Source organism: Prionailurus viverrinus, chromosome A2 (assembly GCF_022837055.1).
Source record: "Prionailurus viverrinus isolate Anna chromosome A2, UM_Priviv_1.0, whole genome shotgun sequence".
Lineage (NCBI taxonomy): Eukaryota > Metazoa > Chordata > Mammalia > Carnivora > Felidae > Prionailurus > Prionailurus viverrinus.
In genome coordinates, this window is record NC_062562.1 from 40,996,990 (window position 1) to 41,014,101 (window position 17,112).

Consider the following 17,112-nt stretch of genomic DNA (forward strand, 5'->3'; position numbering starts at 1 on the left):
TTTGTTTGATGCAGACGGAATTGGCCCATGTAGTGTTTTCATAAAAACATTTAGTCTCTAACATTTAAAAAGTTAAGACATTTCATGTTCAGAATGGATTCCTGTTTATCTTGAAAAGTGTTCAGCTTTGGTAACAGTGTTCCTGCATTTCCTCACTCGTTACATCATTCACTAAACAACTACTGAGTATCTACTACATTCCAGGCACTCCGTCAGACTCTAGATGTAGCAATGAAAAACAACAGTCTTTCAGTACAGTAAGGAAGAGAAAACTAAAAATGCATTCAATGTCAGATAAGGATCAAGAATATGGTGAACATACAGAGGATCGAAAGGATTTGCTTTTCAGTTGTCTGTTTAGGAATTCACATTAAAACAGGGACCTGGATGAAGTGAGCAAGCTGTACAGATCTGACAGAAGCCCTGAGGTGAGGGCATTCTTAGCATAGTAAGGTAGGACAAGGTTAGAGGGGCTGCATTCAAAGACACAGTAAGAAACGGTAAGAGATCTCACATGGGAAGCAGGAGAGGGCCTTGGGAGCCAAGATAATCAGTGAGATTTATTCTTATTCTAATGGGAAACCGCTTGGGGTTTGAGCAGAAGAGATTGATTTGACAAGTGTGGAATCAATCTGCTTCTTGGGTGGAGAACAGAACACTGTGCGCAGTGGTGGGGGCAGGGGCGAGAGAGGGTAGGTGGCACTAGGAAGAGATGTGGAGTAGAAAGGTGAGAGGCAGACACGACTTGCATTTGAATGGCAGCAATATGGAGAATGAAAAGTGGTCAGCTTCTGGGTATACTCTGAAGGTAAAACTAAAAGGACAGATTAAACAATATGTGTGGAAGGTAAATAAGGGGAAAAAGAGCTCACAGATGACTCAGCTTTTGGGGCTGAACAATGCAATAAATGTGTCTTTTTTCCATGGGCATCAAATTAATTATCATTTTTTTATTCGAGTATAATGAACATACAGCATTATATTAGTTTCAGGTGTACAATGTTGTGATTCAACAATTCTAGACGTTACTCCGTGCTCGTCCTGATGGTGGGGTAGGAGAATCCTAAACTCACCTTGTCCCACTGATACATCTAGATAACAGCCACATCAGTGCAACTAACCCAGAAAACAAACAAATCTGTCTTTTATCAAAATGGTGAACACTGGAGAGGAGCAAGGTTTCTGGGAAAATCAAGATTATGGTTTGGAAATATAACTCTGAGATGTCAGCTTATATCCAGAGCAGAATTGGCAGGTGGTTTTCTGAGCCACAAGTTCGGGGGACAGGTCCAAGCTGGAAGTATGAAGTTAGGAGTAAATAAATAAATGACAAAAACTAGGGAAGTGAGCAGTGAGCACTCCCTTTAGGAAAAGCACGCCAGCATCTCCAGCCCATCTCAGACCCTACTAATTCTTATTGTTTACACCAAGCTTATTTCACTCATTTACATTATCATCCTAGGTGACCAAATTGAACACAATTATAAAAAAGCATAAGAAATGATAGGAGACATCTAGTTCTACAAGTTACCTTGCAGCGTTTGTTACAACAAAAATTAAGTTGGATGCATAGCTGGGCAAAGAAGTAAGGTGAAAAGCAGAGCAATTAATTCTAGAGCTTAGGCTGGGGTTGCTGGGAATGAGGGTGTGGGCAATGTGAGCATTAGGCTTGAATGGACCATGTGAAAACAGAAACAGGTTTTGGGTCTAGGAAGTGGCCATTTGGAGATGAGCGCTTTCACACACAGCTGCACGTCTGCAGGGCTGCAGTGATGGCTAAACCCATCCCTGGAATGAGGGAAAGGACTAGGGAGTTAGTTTGTCCTCTCTCTCCTAGGGTGGGTCTGTGGTGGCCGTGAGGGGTTTGCAGGGCAGAGACACTTCAATGAAGAATTCACAATGTGGGACCTAACACTTGACATGGTTTGGGATTTCCTGTGCAGTTAACATAGTTGACCCTCATTATTTGTGAATTTCATGTCTGTAAGTTCACCTACTCCCTAAAATCTATTTGTAACCCCCAAATCAGTATTTGCAGTACTTTGGTGGTCATATGAACACATGCACAAAGTGTTGACAAGTCTGAGTCACACCCTGTGCACATTCCCAATTGAGGTTGAGGAAGCAATGCTCTCTGCCTTCTTGTTTCAGCTCTCATACTGTAAACAAGCATCCTTTATTTCTGTATATTTAATGCCATGGTTTTTGCGCTTGTGTGCTTTTGGTTGACCTTATGGTTTCAATGGACCCCAAGCATAGGGCTGAAATCTCTCATGTTCTTATGCATAAGGAAACTGTGCTGTGCCTTAGGGGGAAAAATATGTTTGTTAGAAAAGCTTTGTTTGAGCATGAAAGAGCTCTTGACCATGAGTTTAATGTTAATAAATCAACACTGCACATTCCACAAGATTCCTTTAAACAGAAACATACATAAAACAAGGTTATGAATTGACTGGCTGAAGATAATGTTGTGACCAGAGGTTTGCAGGAATCTAACCCTATATTTCCCTGAGGAGCAATGGTTCGGTATTTGCTAACTTGTGTTAACAGTGACTTTATGGAAGATAACTACCATAAATAGTGAAAACTGACTATTCACATTGGGTTACCCAGAACCAATATAGTAACATAAAACAGTTCCTAGCTTGGTTATACCCCTGAGGTTCCTGGAAAAAGCAATAAAATCTTCTTGGTATGGACACTCCTTAACCCAAGGCTAAAGAGAGTCTCATGTTGGCCTGGGTAGGCAGAAATTCTACTGGAGGTCATATTCACATCAAAAATTATTTATGAAAAGATGGTCAATGTCGCTCATCAGGGAAATACAAATCAAAAGCACACTGAGATATCACCTCACGCTGGTCAGAGTGGCTAAAATGAACAAATCAGGAGACTATAGACGCTGGAGAGGATGTGGAAAAACGGGAACCCTCTTGCACTGTTGGTGGGAATGCAAACTGGTGCAGCCACGCTGGAAAACAGGGTGGAGGTTCCTCAAAAAATTAAAAATAGATCTACCCTATGGCCCAGCAACAGCACTGCTAGGAATTTACCCAAGGGATACAGGAGTGCTGATGCATGGGGGCACTTGTACCCCAATTTTTATGGCAGCACTCTCAACAATAGCCAAATATGGAGAGAGCCTAAATGTCCATCAACTGATGAATGGATAAAGAAGAGGTGGTTTATATATACAATGGAATACTACGTGGCAATGAGAAAGAATGAAATATGGCCTTTTGTAGCAACTTGGGTGGAACTGGAGAGTGTTATGCTAAGTGAAATAAGTCATACAAAGAAAGAGATACCATAGGTTTTCACTCTTATGTGGATCCTGAGAAACTTAACAGAAGACTATGGGGGAGGGGAAGGAGAAAAAAAAAGAGAGAGAGAGAGAGAGGGAGAGAGCCAAACCATAAGAGACTCTAAAAACTGAGAACTGAGGGTTGATGGGGGGTGGGAGGGAGGGGAGTGATGGGTATTGAGGAGGGCACCTGTTGGGATGAGCACTGGGTGTTGTATGGAAATCAATCTGACAATAAATTTCTTATTAAAAAACAAAGACTAAATTTCCCTGTGCTGGCTTCAGCAGCACGTATACTAAGACTAAAATGCCTTTTACCCTTTCTTTGCACAATTAGACAAAATATATAATATAGAGAGGAGAAAAGTAATTTTCTCATAATATACATACAAGTCATTAATCATAATATAAATAATACTCTAAAATAACTGACCTTTGAAATTTTAAGTTTTACCTGAAATAACTTCTCTATTAGTAGTTTCTACTTTATGGGGGCTTTTATTTAAAAAGTGATTCTTGGGGCACCTGGGTGGCTCAGTTGGATAAGTGTCCGACTTCAGCTCAGGTCATGATCTCATGGTTTGTGAGTCTGAACCCTGCATCGGACTCTGTGCTGACACCTTAGAGCCTGGAGCCTGCTTCATATTCTGTGTCTCCCTCTCTCTCTCTGCCCCTCCCTGGCTCATTCTCTGTCTCTCTCAGTCTCTCAAAAAGAAATAAACATTAAAAAAACTGTTTTTAAAAAATGGGAGCACTTTTATATTCCCAACAGACCAACAAATCACAGGTTCACACAGGCAATGTCCTGAGCTAATAAACATTATGAAGGAATACCTAAATACTTAAGACATTAAACCATTAAAACAATAAAGAAAAAAATGGGGTTGCATGTCAAACCATCAGAAAAAAACCAAGATGCTCTGAATAGAGAACAGGAACATAGAAAAAAGAGCCAGACAGAATGTCTAGACAGGGGAAATACAATCACTAGAAGTAAAAACTCAAAGGATTATTTAATAGTAAATTGGCAGAGATTAATTAGTGATGTAAAGGCTAGAAAGAAGTAAGTAACTCTGAACAGTGCAAAGAGATGTGGAGATAGAAAACCTGACAGACAGGCAAGTTAACAGAGATGCAGGAGAGAATGAGAAGTTTCAAAATATATTCAAAAGAAAATGAGAAGGAGTGGAGTTGCCATGGGGATAAATGAATCTGGAAGATATCTGCTAAAAAATTTTCAGTTGTCATAAGACATGCATCCCAAGATCCAGTTATCATTCCCTGCAACTGTATAAAAATGACAGGAGCTGATCTTGCACAGATAGCATGCACTCTGTGGTAGGCACTGCTCTGGGGGCTTGACACATTTTAGTTCATTTAACCCTCACACCCAGTGAAGTAAATTCCACCGTTAAGCTTTGCTCTGCAGATGAAGAACTAGAAACGCAAGCAGGTCAAGTATTTGTCCAAAGTCATGAGGCTGACAAGCCGTGGAGATGCGATTCAAACCCATGCGGTCTGGCTCCAGTCTAGGAGTGTCTTTAACACTACATTTTGCAGTGAAATTATTGTCTGAAGAACAAGGGCAAATAAACGCACTTTCAGACCAATGGGGGGAGAGAGAAAACAAAATAGCACTGATCACCTACAGAAACATACTAAATAGATTTCTAATAGAGGTCTCAAAGAAGAAAAATGAGTCCAGATGCAAGAAAGCGGGTGCCCAACAGCAATAGTAAATGTGTGAGTAAATCTAAAAAAGAAACACTGATTTGCGTGAAGTAACAGTAAGGCTTCCAGAGAAACACCTACATATCTAATTTCTCTCTTCCTCGGAGATATTCTCCAAACTAGGATCTACTTGCAATACAGAGGTATGTTTTGAAGGCAGGGGAACAGAATAGCAAAGTGTAATAAAATTTTACAAGCCAGAAAACAGAAGTGATGGTGTTAACTGGTTTCACAAAATGGGAGAAAGATGACTCTTGGGCTCATAATAAGGAAATCCCCGAAATGAGCAGATTGACAGGCAGAATCCTCAAAACCCTTAGGAATGGAGGTAGCAGGCACATCTGGAAAAGGAAAGGAAGTGGAGGGGGTGGTAAAATAGAAAATTTTAAGCAGCAGATACCCAGATTTCTGGTCTGCCCACCTACAACCAAGGAAGTCCCATTCCACAACAGAGAAGGGGCTTATTCTCTAGAGGATGAAACACTGGATGCCTTAAGTAGACATTACTCGGTTGATCTTGGGTAGCATCTTGTGAGAAAACAGGTGGACGAAATAAATAGATGCACCTTGGATACTGCAATCTCTAAGGCCTCTTCTCCCACCACGCTCCTAGAACACTAGTGGCAGTGTTATTGCCAACCAGGGGGAAGACTGGATTCTTTTCCCCTCTGAAGAATCTAACTGGCTCAAAAGGGAAGAACTAAAAGCACTGATATTTAAGGGGCTCCCAATGAAATGAGCAACAATATGGTTACCTCAAAATGACAAGATCCACCATGAAACTGGAGATTTCTGTTAGGGTGTTGGTTCCCCACTCTTAGGCCTGTGCAAATAACCCAAAATAACCAGATATCTGCAAGACAATTTCTCATTTGAAAGACAGAAACCAACCAGCATAAAACAGAAACAAAGCTACTTGGGAAAAACATTTTGTATAGGGGAAGAAAACAAAGGAAGAAAACCATCTATCATTCATATCTTCATATGTATATGAAAAGATATTACAACTACTGAACCAAAAAAAGATATAGAGGATATTAAGAGTACAAAAATTCTCTTCAATTGCAAACATTAGACAGCACATATTAAAAATTCAGTAGAAGTGTTCAAAGAAAAGGTTGAAAATATTTACCAAGAGATAGAGATAAAAGCCCAAAGAAATAAATTCGGATAGAACTGTGTGTGGGTGTTAGTGGTAGTGAGGGTCGGGGAGTGAAGAGAGGAGAGGAGCAATCCATTCTAGGCTATCCAAAATGCAAATAACAATGTATGTGAAAAGGAAAACAGAAAAAACTAAAAAGAGGAAATCATAAAATCTCTCAGAAGTAAAGGACTGATGTCCTAAAACTATAAGGATCCATAGAGTTAGATAAAATGTTAGATAGGTTTATGTTTTATCTAACATAAAAATTTTTATGTTAGATAAAATTTGACTCATAAAAATCAAATCATTGTGAAAATCCTACAAACCTCCTCCAGAGAAAAACAGGTCCCTCTATGTAAAGAATCAAAGTGGCATCAGATTTCTCAACAGCAACATTGGGTGCTGAATAACAGGAGAATATCTTCAGAGTACTGAAGGAAAATCATTTCTAATATCAAATCCCTAGAAGGCTGAGTCTCTCAATTAAGTATGCCGTTAAAGAATTTCTAGAACACATGATCTGGAAAAAATCATAGATATTATTCATCCTTTCTTAGGACACTTGAGAATATGGCATTCTAAAACAACAAATACCAACACAGAGGAAGTGAGATGTCAGGAAGCCACTCCGGCCTCTGATGTGCAGGAAAAAGCTAGTTTACATGGGACCACTCCAAAGACCTCCAGAACAGATTTCTCTGAGAAGATAAAACCAACAGGGTATCTGATGCATCTCAATATCTGAGAGGACATTCAGAAAACTAGCCAAAGTTTTGGATGACGTAAGCATAAAACCATAGAAAATTAAGAAAGTAAAACAAACAAACAAGATTACTTATTTGTGGGAAAAGAAAAATTAAGCATGAAAGAAAAATAATTAGTAATTATACTTTGCTACCAATCTCAGCTCTAAACATTATTTACAAAGTCATCATCATGTAAACACTGAAGAGTGACCTGTTTCAAATTTTGATCTAATAAAATCCTTTGATAATATGCCCTAAGACAATGCATATGAAAATATTAATCAATTGGCAACTGGCTTTTTCTCAGCCCCCGCCCCCCAACTCCCGCCCCAGCTTCAAACAAAGGCAGGTGAAGTGTTACTTACCTTGGAGGTTTGGATGATGGCTGGGCCAGAAAACTGACAGGCTTATCCTCTTTTGAAACTCTCTCTAGTCAAAGTACAGTAGGTGGGATGTAATGTCGATTTCCCCATTTTTAATTTTGTGCTTTTATAAGAGTTATGACTTTAAAATGCTGGATTTCACAAACCTTATGCAAAGGCAATCTCACATTGCTGTGGTTGACAAGGTGGTGCTCTGAGAGTATTAGGGCATCAGTTCAGAGCTGATGGTCAAACAATGCTTAAAAGTAAACTGAAAGTAGTTTCCTCTAGGAAAGCAGACATAAAGAGGAAATGTGCAGAAGCCTGAAGTTTTCTTTAATTTTTTTAATGGTTATTTATTTTTGAGAGACAGAGAGAGAGAGAGAGAGAGAGAGAGAGAGAGAGAACAAGTGGGGGAGGGGCAGCGAGCCACAGGTCCCCCGGAAGTTTTCCTTAAAACCAGACACAAATAAAAAAGTACATACAGGTTTATACATGCTTATGTTGCTTCTGACATTAAAAAAAAAAACAACCCTGGAAAATCAAAGGAACTGTATCAGTAATGTCTAATTGATGACATTAAAAATTTCAACAAAAAAATATTAGTCAACAATATTTCAGTATTTTGGAGGAGGACAATATAGTTTAAAGTACTGAATAATACTCTATTGTTAGAAATATTGAATTAACTTTAGACTTTGTTAAACATGCATACTGAAATTTCTAGGGCAATTACTAGAAGAAAATAAATAAGGTGTATAACTTCCAATGTTATTGAGTGGGGAAGAGATTCTCAATCAATCCATACGAGAAGTACACACAAAAAACGCAGAATGAATTAGAAAGCAATATTAGCATATGAACACCTAAATTCTAAGGCAAGTAATTAATAAAAGATAGTTGGTTACCTCATGTGGACCAAAAATATTCTGATTATAAATTTTTATGCATCAAGAAATCACTAAATATACAAAGCAAAAATACAGAAATACTAGGATAGACTGTGAAATCCACTATCATATGAGAGAAACTGATTGTTTAGCTAAAGCATCAGTAATGAAATAATATAATTTCAGCAACAAAATTAACAAGTTTAACCCACTGAACATATGGAGAACACTGCTCTGATCTATGGGACACTAGGTTAGAAACAAGTAAGAAAAGGTGACTAGAAAAACTCTATATGTTTGGAAGTTCAGAAACACAAATCTGATAACTCACAGATCCAAGAGAAATTTCATTCATCATAATGAAATTATAACAGTTATAGAAGTGAACATAATAAATATGCTATTATGTCAAACTCTGGTTTGCAGTTAAAACTGATTTCAGGAAAATTTAAAGCCATACATATTTATATGAGAACAGAAGAATGGTAAGAAAGTAATAAGTTAACCATATAAATTAAGTGATGTAAAAAAAAATAATCCAAGAAGTTGGAAAGAACAATAAAAATAAAATGAATGACATATAAAGATTCAAAAGTGAAAATAATGCCAAGTTCTGACAAGTTTTATTAAAAAGAGGAGTAAAATAATACTTAGAATGAAACAGGGAGTGTACATACAAAGCAAAGAATGATAATAATAAAAGGAAAGGTTTTGAAATAACTTTTTGCCAATGCACTAGAAAATATAAAAATATGGATGAAATTCCTAGTGAAGCCACAACTTTCCCTAAAGAAAAAGATAATATGATTACTCCTGTAACTATTCAAGAGATTCAATTAATAGTTAAAATATTTCCTCGGGGTATCTAGGTGGCTCAGTTAGTTAAGCTTCTGGCTGTTGATTTAGGTTTAGGTCATAATCTCATTGTTGGTGGGACTGAGCTCCGCCTCAGGTTCCACATCCACAGAGCAGAAGCTGCTTAGGGTTCCTTCTCTCTCTCTCTCTCTCTCTCTCTCTCTCTCTCTCTCTCTCTCCCCCCCTCTCTCTCTCCCCCTCTCTCTCTCTCTCTCTCTCGCTCTCTCTCTCTCTCTCTCCCTCTACTCCTCTCCTGCTCTCTCTCTCTCAAAAAAATTAAAAAAAATAAGCATTCAAAAATTATCTTCCTCAATGAAACTCCAAGCCCAGTTGTTATTTGTAGGTTCTACTTCTTTTTTTCTTAAATTTGTCTTAAATGTTCAGTTATTTTTGAGAGAAAGACAGAGTGCAAGTGGGGGAGGAGCAGAGAGAGAAGGAAGCACAGAATCCAAAGCAGGCTTCAGGCTCCAAGCTGTCAGCACAGAGCCCAACACAGGGCTTGAACTCACCAAGTGTGAATCATGACCTTAGCCGAAGTAGGAAGCTTAACCGACTGAGCCACCCAGGCAGTCCTGTAAGTTCTACTTCTTATTCAAGGAATATATAATTCCAATTTTTCTTACATTCTTCTAGGGAATATAAAAATAAGAAATATTCTCCAGCTCATTTTTTGAGATGAACATAACTTTGATACTAAAGCCAAAGAAAGGACAGTATAAGAGAAAATAAAAAGAAAATCTCCTATATGAATATATATGTAAAAATGCAAAATAAAATGTTGGCAAATACCTACTAGCATCCATGTATTTAAAAAACTTACATAAAAGCCAAGAGGAAACTAACCCAGGAATAGTAGTTTGATTAATATTAAACAATATTCACTACATTAATAGTTTAAAGGAGAAAAACAAAAGGAATATCTCAGTAAAAGTAGGAAAAGCTCTTAAAAGAATAAAACATTCATAATAAAAACTAACCTGAAAAGGATCTGCATTAGTGTTTACAAAATCCACAGAAAATGTCCTATAAAATGATGCAATGTTACTCTTAATTTATTCTCTTTAAAATCAGTATCAAGGGGCACCTGGGTGGTTCAGTCCGTTAGTATCCGAATTCGGTTCAGGTCATGATCTCATGGTTCGTGAGTTTGAGCTCTGCATCAGGCTCTGTGCAGACAGCTCAGAGCCTGGAGCCTGCTTTGGATTTTGTGTCTCCCTTTCTGCCCTTCCCCCTCTCATTCTCTGTCTCTCTCTATCTCTCTGTGTGTCTCTCTCTCAATAATAAACATTAAAAAGTAAATAAATAAAATCAGGATCAAGATAGGAATATCTACCATCAAACTATTAATTTAAAACTCTATTAGGCTCTTAGAGAAAGAGCAGTGTTTGATAAGGCAACAAAAATTCTCATTATTTGCTGATAATACGATTCTCCAAACACAAAAGCCCAAAGAAGCCAGAAACAATGACCACACGTTGCACTTGGGTTGGTTAAGAATGGACTCTTCAATCAATTGGGCTGCTAAAGTTGATTTCCCATATTGGAATAATATAAATGGGTACTTATACCTCCTATGATATACAAAATCAATTCCAGATAATTAAATACTTAATGTAAAGAGCGTAACATTAAACATTTATAAGTACCTTTAGGAGAATGTCTTTACCATTTAAGGATGAGGGACAAAAAAATTTAAACAACTCGTAAAAGAACACAGGTTATAAAGAGACGGATACCTTAATTCAAAAGTAAGAACATCTGTTCATCATTTGACAGACTCAAGGAAAAAAACAACTAGTCACTAAAAAGATGATCAATCCAAAGTATACAAAGAACTGTAAAAAAAAAAAAAAAAGGCTATCATACAGTAAAAAGAAAAAAATCTAGATCAACCAAATATAGAAAAGGAGTTTAGCGTCATTGTAATCACAGAAATGCAAATTAAACCATAGTGAAACGCAATTTTATATTCATCCGATTTGCACAAATTAAAAAACAGAACAATAACAAGCATTGGCAAGGATGTAGAGCAGCAGACATTCAAAACCTAATGCTGAGGGGACAAAAATGTTGCAGATGTATGCATACCGTATGATGCCACTATATAAAAGTTTAAAAGATTAAAAAGGTACAACAATTTAGCCTGCTGCTTAGAAAAACAAATGTGCATTCTAAGGATAAAAACCACACTTAATTTACAGCAGTGAATCACTACTGAGAGGGGCGGCCAGTGAAGGAAATGTCAGCAGGGTGAGTTAGCAGGTAGGTTTAATTGAACTTCAAATGCTTTAAATCTTAACTGGTGGCTACACTGAAATTCTTTCTAATTTCTCCCTACTATTTGCATGTCTAACATAATTCATGATTAAAATATAATGCATCACAAAATGACCAAAATAAAAACATTGTAATAAAGAAATATAAGAAATTCAGGAATAAGACAAATAAAACTGAGTATTAATGAAGCAAAGATATTTGGGGGTTTGGGGTTGCTATCCTAAACTGCTGTGGTTGGAATTAAGAATCTGGAAAAAATTTTCAAATATATTAAACACATATCAAAGATTATACACATGTCACATAATAGCAAATAACTGAGAAATCTATAACTCAAACACTGCCTCGTTTTACAAATTTTTCCCTTCCACAGAATTTTTTTAACTATTCCACAAATAATCTACCGGAAAGGGTTAAGAATGGCTACAAAAAGGAGACCTCTTAAATTAAGAATGACCTTTTTCATTTTCATTTTATTACAAACACGATTTCCAAGCAACTTGAAAATTAAGATTACATTTCCTTGCATTTTCCCCAGTGTTATAAGTGGTGCATTGACTATCCTTTCATATATTCATTTATCCATGAAGCACATTTTAAATACTTTCTCCATACTAATAGAAACAAAAAGTATCACTAACCATGCAAACATAATCAAGAGAGGAGACATATAGTGAACAATTTGAATGTTTCTCAGTGACAACCCAGTTACCATCCATTTGTCTACAGCAAAGACAGTCAAAATCCCCTGAAGTCATGAGCATCTTACTAATAATACAAGGGTCTTGATCCTAATTCCATCTTCGGTTAAGGCACCACATCCTTTCAAGGCTACCAAGTCAAAGCGAGGCTTCTTTAAAACTGGTGGTTTGAAATCTCTGATCTAGCAAATATTTTCCACTGTTTTTTCCACTGTCTTTGGTCTCTTTACCAGAAGATACCAGTTATATCTCAACTGTATCATTTTAAAAATGCATCTTTTACATTTCCAATCTAACATGTCATTAGGCGAAGAATACCCAAAATTCCTTCTTGTCTATTTCCAAAAAACACTTATGAACTGTCCCCTCCTCAAACTGCAAAACCAAAGCAAACCAAAGACTCCCTGTACACCAACACTGCTAAGCAACTCATGACAAGCACCAGAACAAGAATGTATGTGAGGCTGTTACCACATGTATCCTGATAGGGTGCACCCAAGTGAAAAACTCAAGCATCGTAGCAAACAAACAAAAAACTGACAACCCTTTTTGGGAGAGGCAATCAACCATGTGTTGTTAGCTTCTCTGCAAGTTTTTGCTGGGTGTGCCAAGGCTGAAAGGTCTTTCTCAGGATGTGTCTGCAGAGAGCAGCCTGGAAGGATAAGGTAATGGTTTTCTCTAGGATTAAAAGCAGGTTGCTTACTGCTTGCTATAAGAGAGGCGGGGTCTCTAAGCCCAGTGTTCCTCAGCTGTGTGTGCAGCATCTTTCCAGCCACAGCTTAACACCTCTGTGGGACTTGAGGGTAAGGAAGCATGTTGCTTGCTGAGCTGTGAGTAATAAAGCCCTCTGTCACTGATCCAGGAATATCGTGTCTTCTGCTACCATCAGTGAAACAGCAGCAGGCTAACTTATTAGCTTGTAAGTAGGCTAAATAAAATCCTAGACTTAACAACTTTATCCCATTTGGCCTGTTAAGTACTGGACAGGGAGACTAGAAGAGGCATGATATAATTTCAGAGGTATTTCCAAACAAGCCATACTCTCTATGAAGGATAGACTGAAAAAAAATCTTTAAAAAATCTGTAATAGAAAAATATCACTGCATAAAAGGAACAATATATTTGGTGAAAGACTCCTAGAAATAGGGAATTAGACTGGGAATTGTACATTCTGCTATAGATCAGAGCAAAGAATCGGACCTCTGCATGTAGCAAAGCAAACAGAGTCAGGGTAATCCACTGATAGCATCTGTTGATAAAAACAGAGTTTGGATGAAATTTGCTTTAGAGCATATTTAAAATATTAAGCATAAAAATGAAAACACCAAATGGAAGTGGGAACAAACACTGCCTGTAGATCCAAAAGAGCATTTCAGAAAACTGACTATATCCTCAAAAGAATACAAACAAAGAGATGTGGCCTCATCGAATGAAGAACAGAAATTCAAAGGAAAGAACAGCCTGAGGTAAAACGTATTTCAAAAAATAGGACAAAAAAAAATCCAGTAAACATAGTATCAGTGCCTTTTAAATATGAGTAAATCAAACATAAAACTAAAAGATATAAAAGAAGGAAAATTTCCTAAACTGTGTACAAAAACATGCAATTATAATAATAACTCAAATTCTAAGCAAAGTAATTTTAAGAAGAGCTAAACGTTGCAGTATGCTAGAAATATGCATGTTTTTAACTAAAGGGATGAAGAAAAATTATCACATATGCAACCAAGTGAGACAAAAAAGCAACAAAAAAGGAAGTGGTGGTGAGCTCCCAAGAAACGGAAGTGAGTCTGATCTCAGACTTGTGTTCAGCAACACTAACTCCATAAGACAATAGGACACCATATGGAAATTCTTTGGCAGTTTGGGGATTCAACCTTTGTACTAACCAGAAGGTATCTTCATACTCAAGTCAATATAATGACATTCTTTAAAATGTAATACGATGCAACAGGGGCAGCTGGGAGGCTCACTTGGTGATGCATCAGACTCTTGATTACAAATCAGGTCACGATCTCAAAGTTCACCCTGCATCAGGCTCTATGCTGATAGCACGGAGCCTGCTTGGGATACTTTCTTCCCTCTCTTCCTGCCCCTCACACATGCGTGCACTCTCAAAATAAATTTTAAAATAGGATGATATATAGTTCCGTTTTTATTTATTTATTTTTTTTAATTTATTTTTTTTTCAACGTTTATTTATTTTTGGGACAGAGAGAGACAGAGCATGAACGGGGGAGGGGCAGAGAGAGAGGGAGACACAGAATCGGAAACAGGCTCCAGGCTCTGAGCCATCAGCCCAGAGCCTGACGCGGGGCTCGAACTCCTGGACCGCGAGATTGTGACCTGGCTGAGGTCGGATGCTTAACCGACTGTGCCACCCAGGCGCCCCTATAGTTCCGTTTTTAAATGTGAGTTATTAAATAGTAAATATTTAAAAATGGAGATACTAAAAAAATAAAAATGCAAGAATGGGAAGAGGTCTCATGGCGGGCATTGAAACTAGGTAAAAACACTGATACCTCATAGATTCTGGCAAAATTCTGGTTAAAGACAATATGCACATATTAAATCATTCTATGAGAAAAATATTATATGTATACTTAGTATATACACACATACATGCATATATACATAGTGCCTAATATATATGCTTACCCTGTATGTGTACACACACACACACACACACACACACACACACACCCCTCTATGAAAACGGCAGAACAACAATTTAAATCAATAACCACAGAAATCACCAGGACAGCAAAATATACAGTAAGAGGAAAAAGGAACAAAACTTATTGTTTAAAATGGAGTAACTCTGAAAAAACAATTTAGATTTAAAATTCTGGCTATTAAAAGAACATATACAATACTAATTGGTAAACTTCAAGGCAAACTTAAATTTGTATGATATAAAATCTAGCTTTCAAAGTACTCAGGAAGGTACAGCTTTAAATCAGAGAGCCAGAAACACTGTTCGTCGAAGATAACAAAGTGAAAACAATAGAAAGAGCAAGTAAGTATGCAAACAGAGCATGCAGAATATAGTATCAGGAGCAAAAGCAACCATTGTCATTATAAAGAACAGAAAGCTGCAGAATAAGCCATGCATTAAATGACGTATCATCAATTTCTTAATGGCTTGTGGCTGTGGGGAGACAATACTACCACATTATAAGAACACATGCATTCCAATTTCAGAATTACTGAGGTACATGTAAAGAACTAAGAGAAACCTTACAACCAAGGTAACCCTAAGATGCATTACATACAAAATATACAGCTAAAGCAAAGGAACAGAAACTAAAAGAAGCAAAAAGTAGAAAGTAGTCACAAGATATTATCAGGAAGATAAAAACTAAATGAGATCTCTGGTCCCAATTCAGAATTCCCTGGAGAAAGGCTGTGATTTTTCTCAGGTTGGGCCACAAGTTCACCCAGGTCCAATTAACAAGGTACAAAGCTGGCCTCCAGAGCCCTGCCTCAGTGAGAGTTGCCCTGAAGGTCACTGTGAGCTGGGCAAAACCACAAGGGAGGTCAATAAGATTCTTTTCCTTCTCATTGTCTTGGTTCCTTAAATCTTTTCAAATCTCTCAGACATAATTCTCTAATTTCTCTAATTTCAATGTTCTCCCAGAGCGAGGATCATGTCTGACAATTCCTTCATTTTCTTTTCAGTTCAAACGCAGTAGCAGAGTAGCTACTTGATGAACATATTCTTAACTGGATTCTTTTTTCCATTCCTAAACAGAATCCTTACAAAAATAGCAAAATGGAAAACACACCCCCACGCATTTTAAGCTCTGATTTGTACAGTACATAGAGATCCAAAAGATCATACTGAATTGTCTCCTCAACCTATTTATCCAATTAATAAAATCCACGTATTGTTTCTGAAATCCAAAATGACCACACAAACTCAGTTAAATATTTTAAAATATTGGGTTTGCTAGATGTTGCAAATGTAAACTTACATGCAAATTGGAGTTTAGCTTCTCTGCTGACAATTGTCCCAAGTGAATTTGTCGCAAAACACTGGTAACTTCCCGTATCCCAGTTTCTGTTTGGGTTAATAACGACAAGATTTCCTCCGTTCAACTTATAGCGATATTCCATACTCGGATTAATATCACTTCCATTCAGCTGCCATCTGTAAAACAAGTATCAAGATTTTTCCCCTCTTACCGTATTTAAATTTTAAAAAATCCACATTATAAAATCTACTTTAAACATCATCTTTCATAAATGAGGATGATAAATATATTATTCCATGGTGGCATACCTGAATTGAAACATGGCCCAGCTATTTAGCGGAAACAAATGGTTAAAGTATAGTAGAAAGCACAACAGAATAGCCTCTAGAAGTTAAGGATTTTTCAAGATTTTCTGAAGAGGTAAGAATGATCTGTTCACTGGGGAGAAAATTTAGGCTGGGTCTGCATAGGCAAAGAGGAAGTAGAAAGTTGAGGTAATTATCTCATGTACTTCAGGCCAATCTCATGCTGCCAATGAAGGGGGGAAAGAGCACACTTCTTTTGATTTATTCAGACCGACTGAGCACATTTAATAAATTAATTGGATAAGTGCTCAACTATCCATTTCAATTTGTCTGGGTAAATACCTATCCCTGAGGCACTCTCCACTCCTCTCAGCCATCACAATGCTATTTCCTAAATGGCACACTGCAGTAAAAGACCCTAAATGCCACCAAGGGGGTCCGCAACAGTAAAGGCATTAACCCCAGAGCCATATTTATCAATAGGAAGCCAAAATAAGAAAGGAGAAAAGATGCTGGTTTTTAAACACGAGTTTTTAAACAGAAAAAAACAGTTTTTAAAAGAGGAGAATACTTGACGCATCAAAGTCGATTTCACCTTGAAAAACTCAGAAATAACCCACAGTCTCAAGAACACATCTGTTGTATAAATTAAGCCGTCTTCCTCCTGGAAGACTTAATTGTTACAGTAAAATTATACTATCAATTCTATCAATTTTTGTGTATTATAACAACAATCATCTCAGTTGCTCATTGTAACTGAGAATGTGGGTAATCTAATACTCATTTTATAGATGAGGATTTCAATAAAAAAGTTGAGATG

The 17,112-nt window shown here is 37.2% G+C and overlaps 1 protein-coding gene across 3 annotated transcripts in view; it reads right to left on the reverse strand.

The window, feature by feature from the left end:
- The window catches only part of CNTN3 (contactin 3), a 343,356-nt gene that overhangs the window by 195,000 nt on the left and 131,244 nt on the right, over nucleotides 1–17,112 (reverse strand). For 2 of the 3 annotated variants that reach the window (XM_047851060.1, XM_047851057.1), the window contains exon 4: nucleotides 15,988–16,163. In XM_047851060.1, the coding sequence (XP_047707016.1) occupies nucleotides 15,988–16,163 (176 nt within the window). Of the gene's footprint in view, nucleotides 1–15,987; nucleotides 16,164–16,295; nucleotides 16,305–17,112 lie in introns of those variants that run through there. The other variant, XM_047851058.1, reaches the window with a different exon arrangement.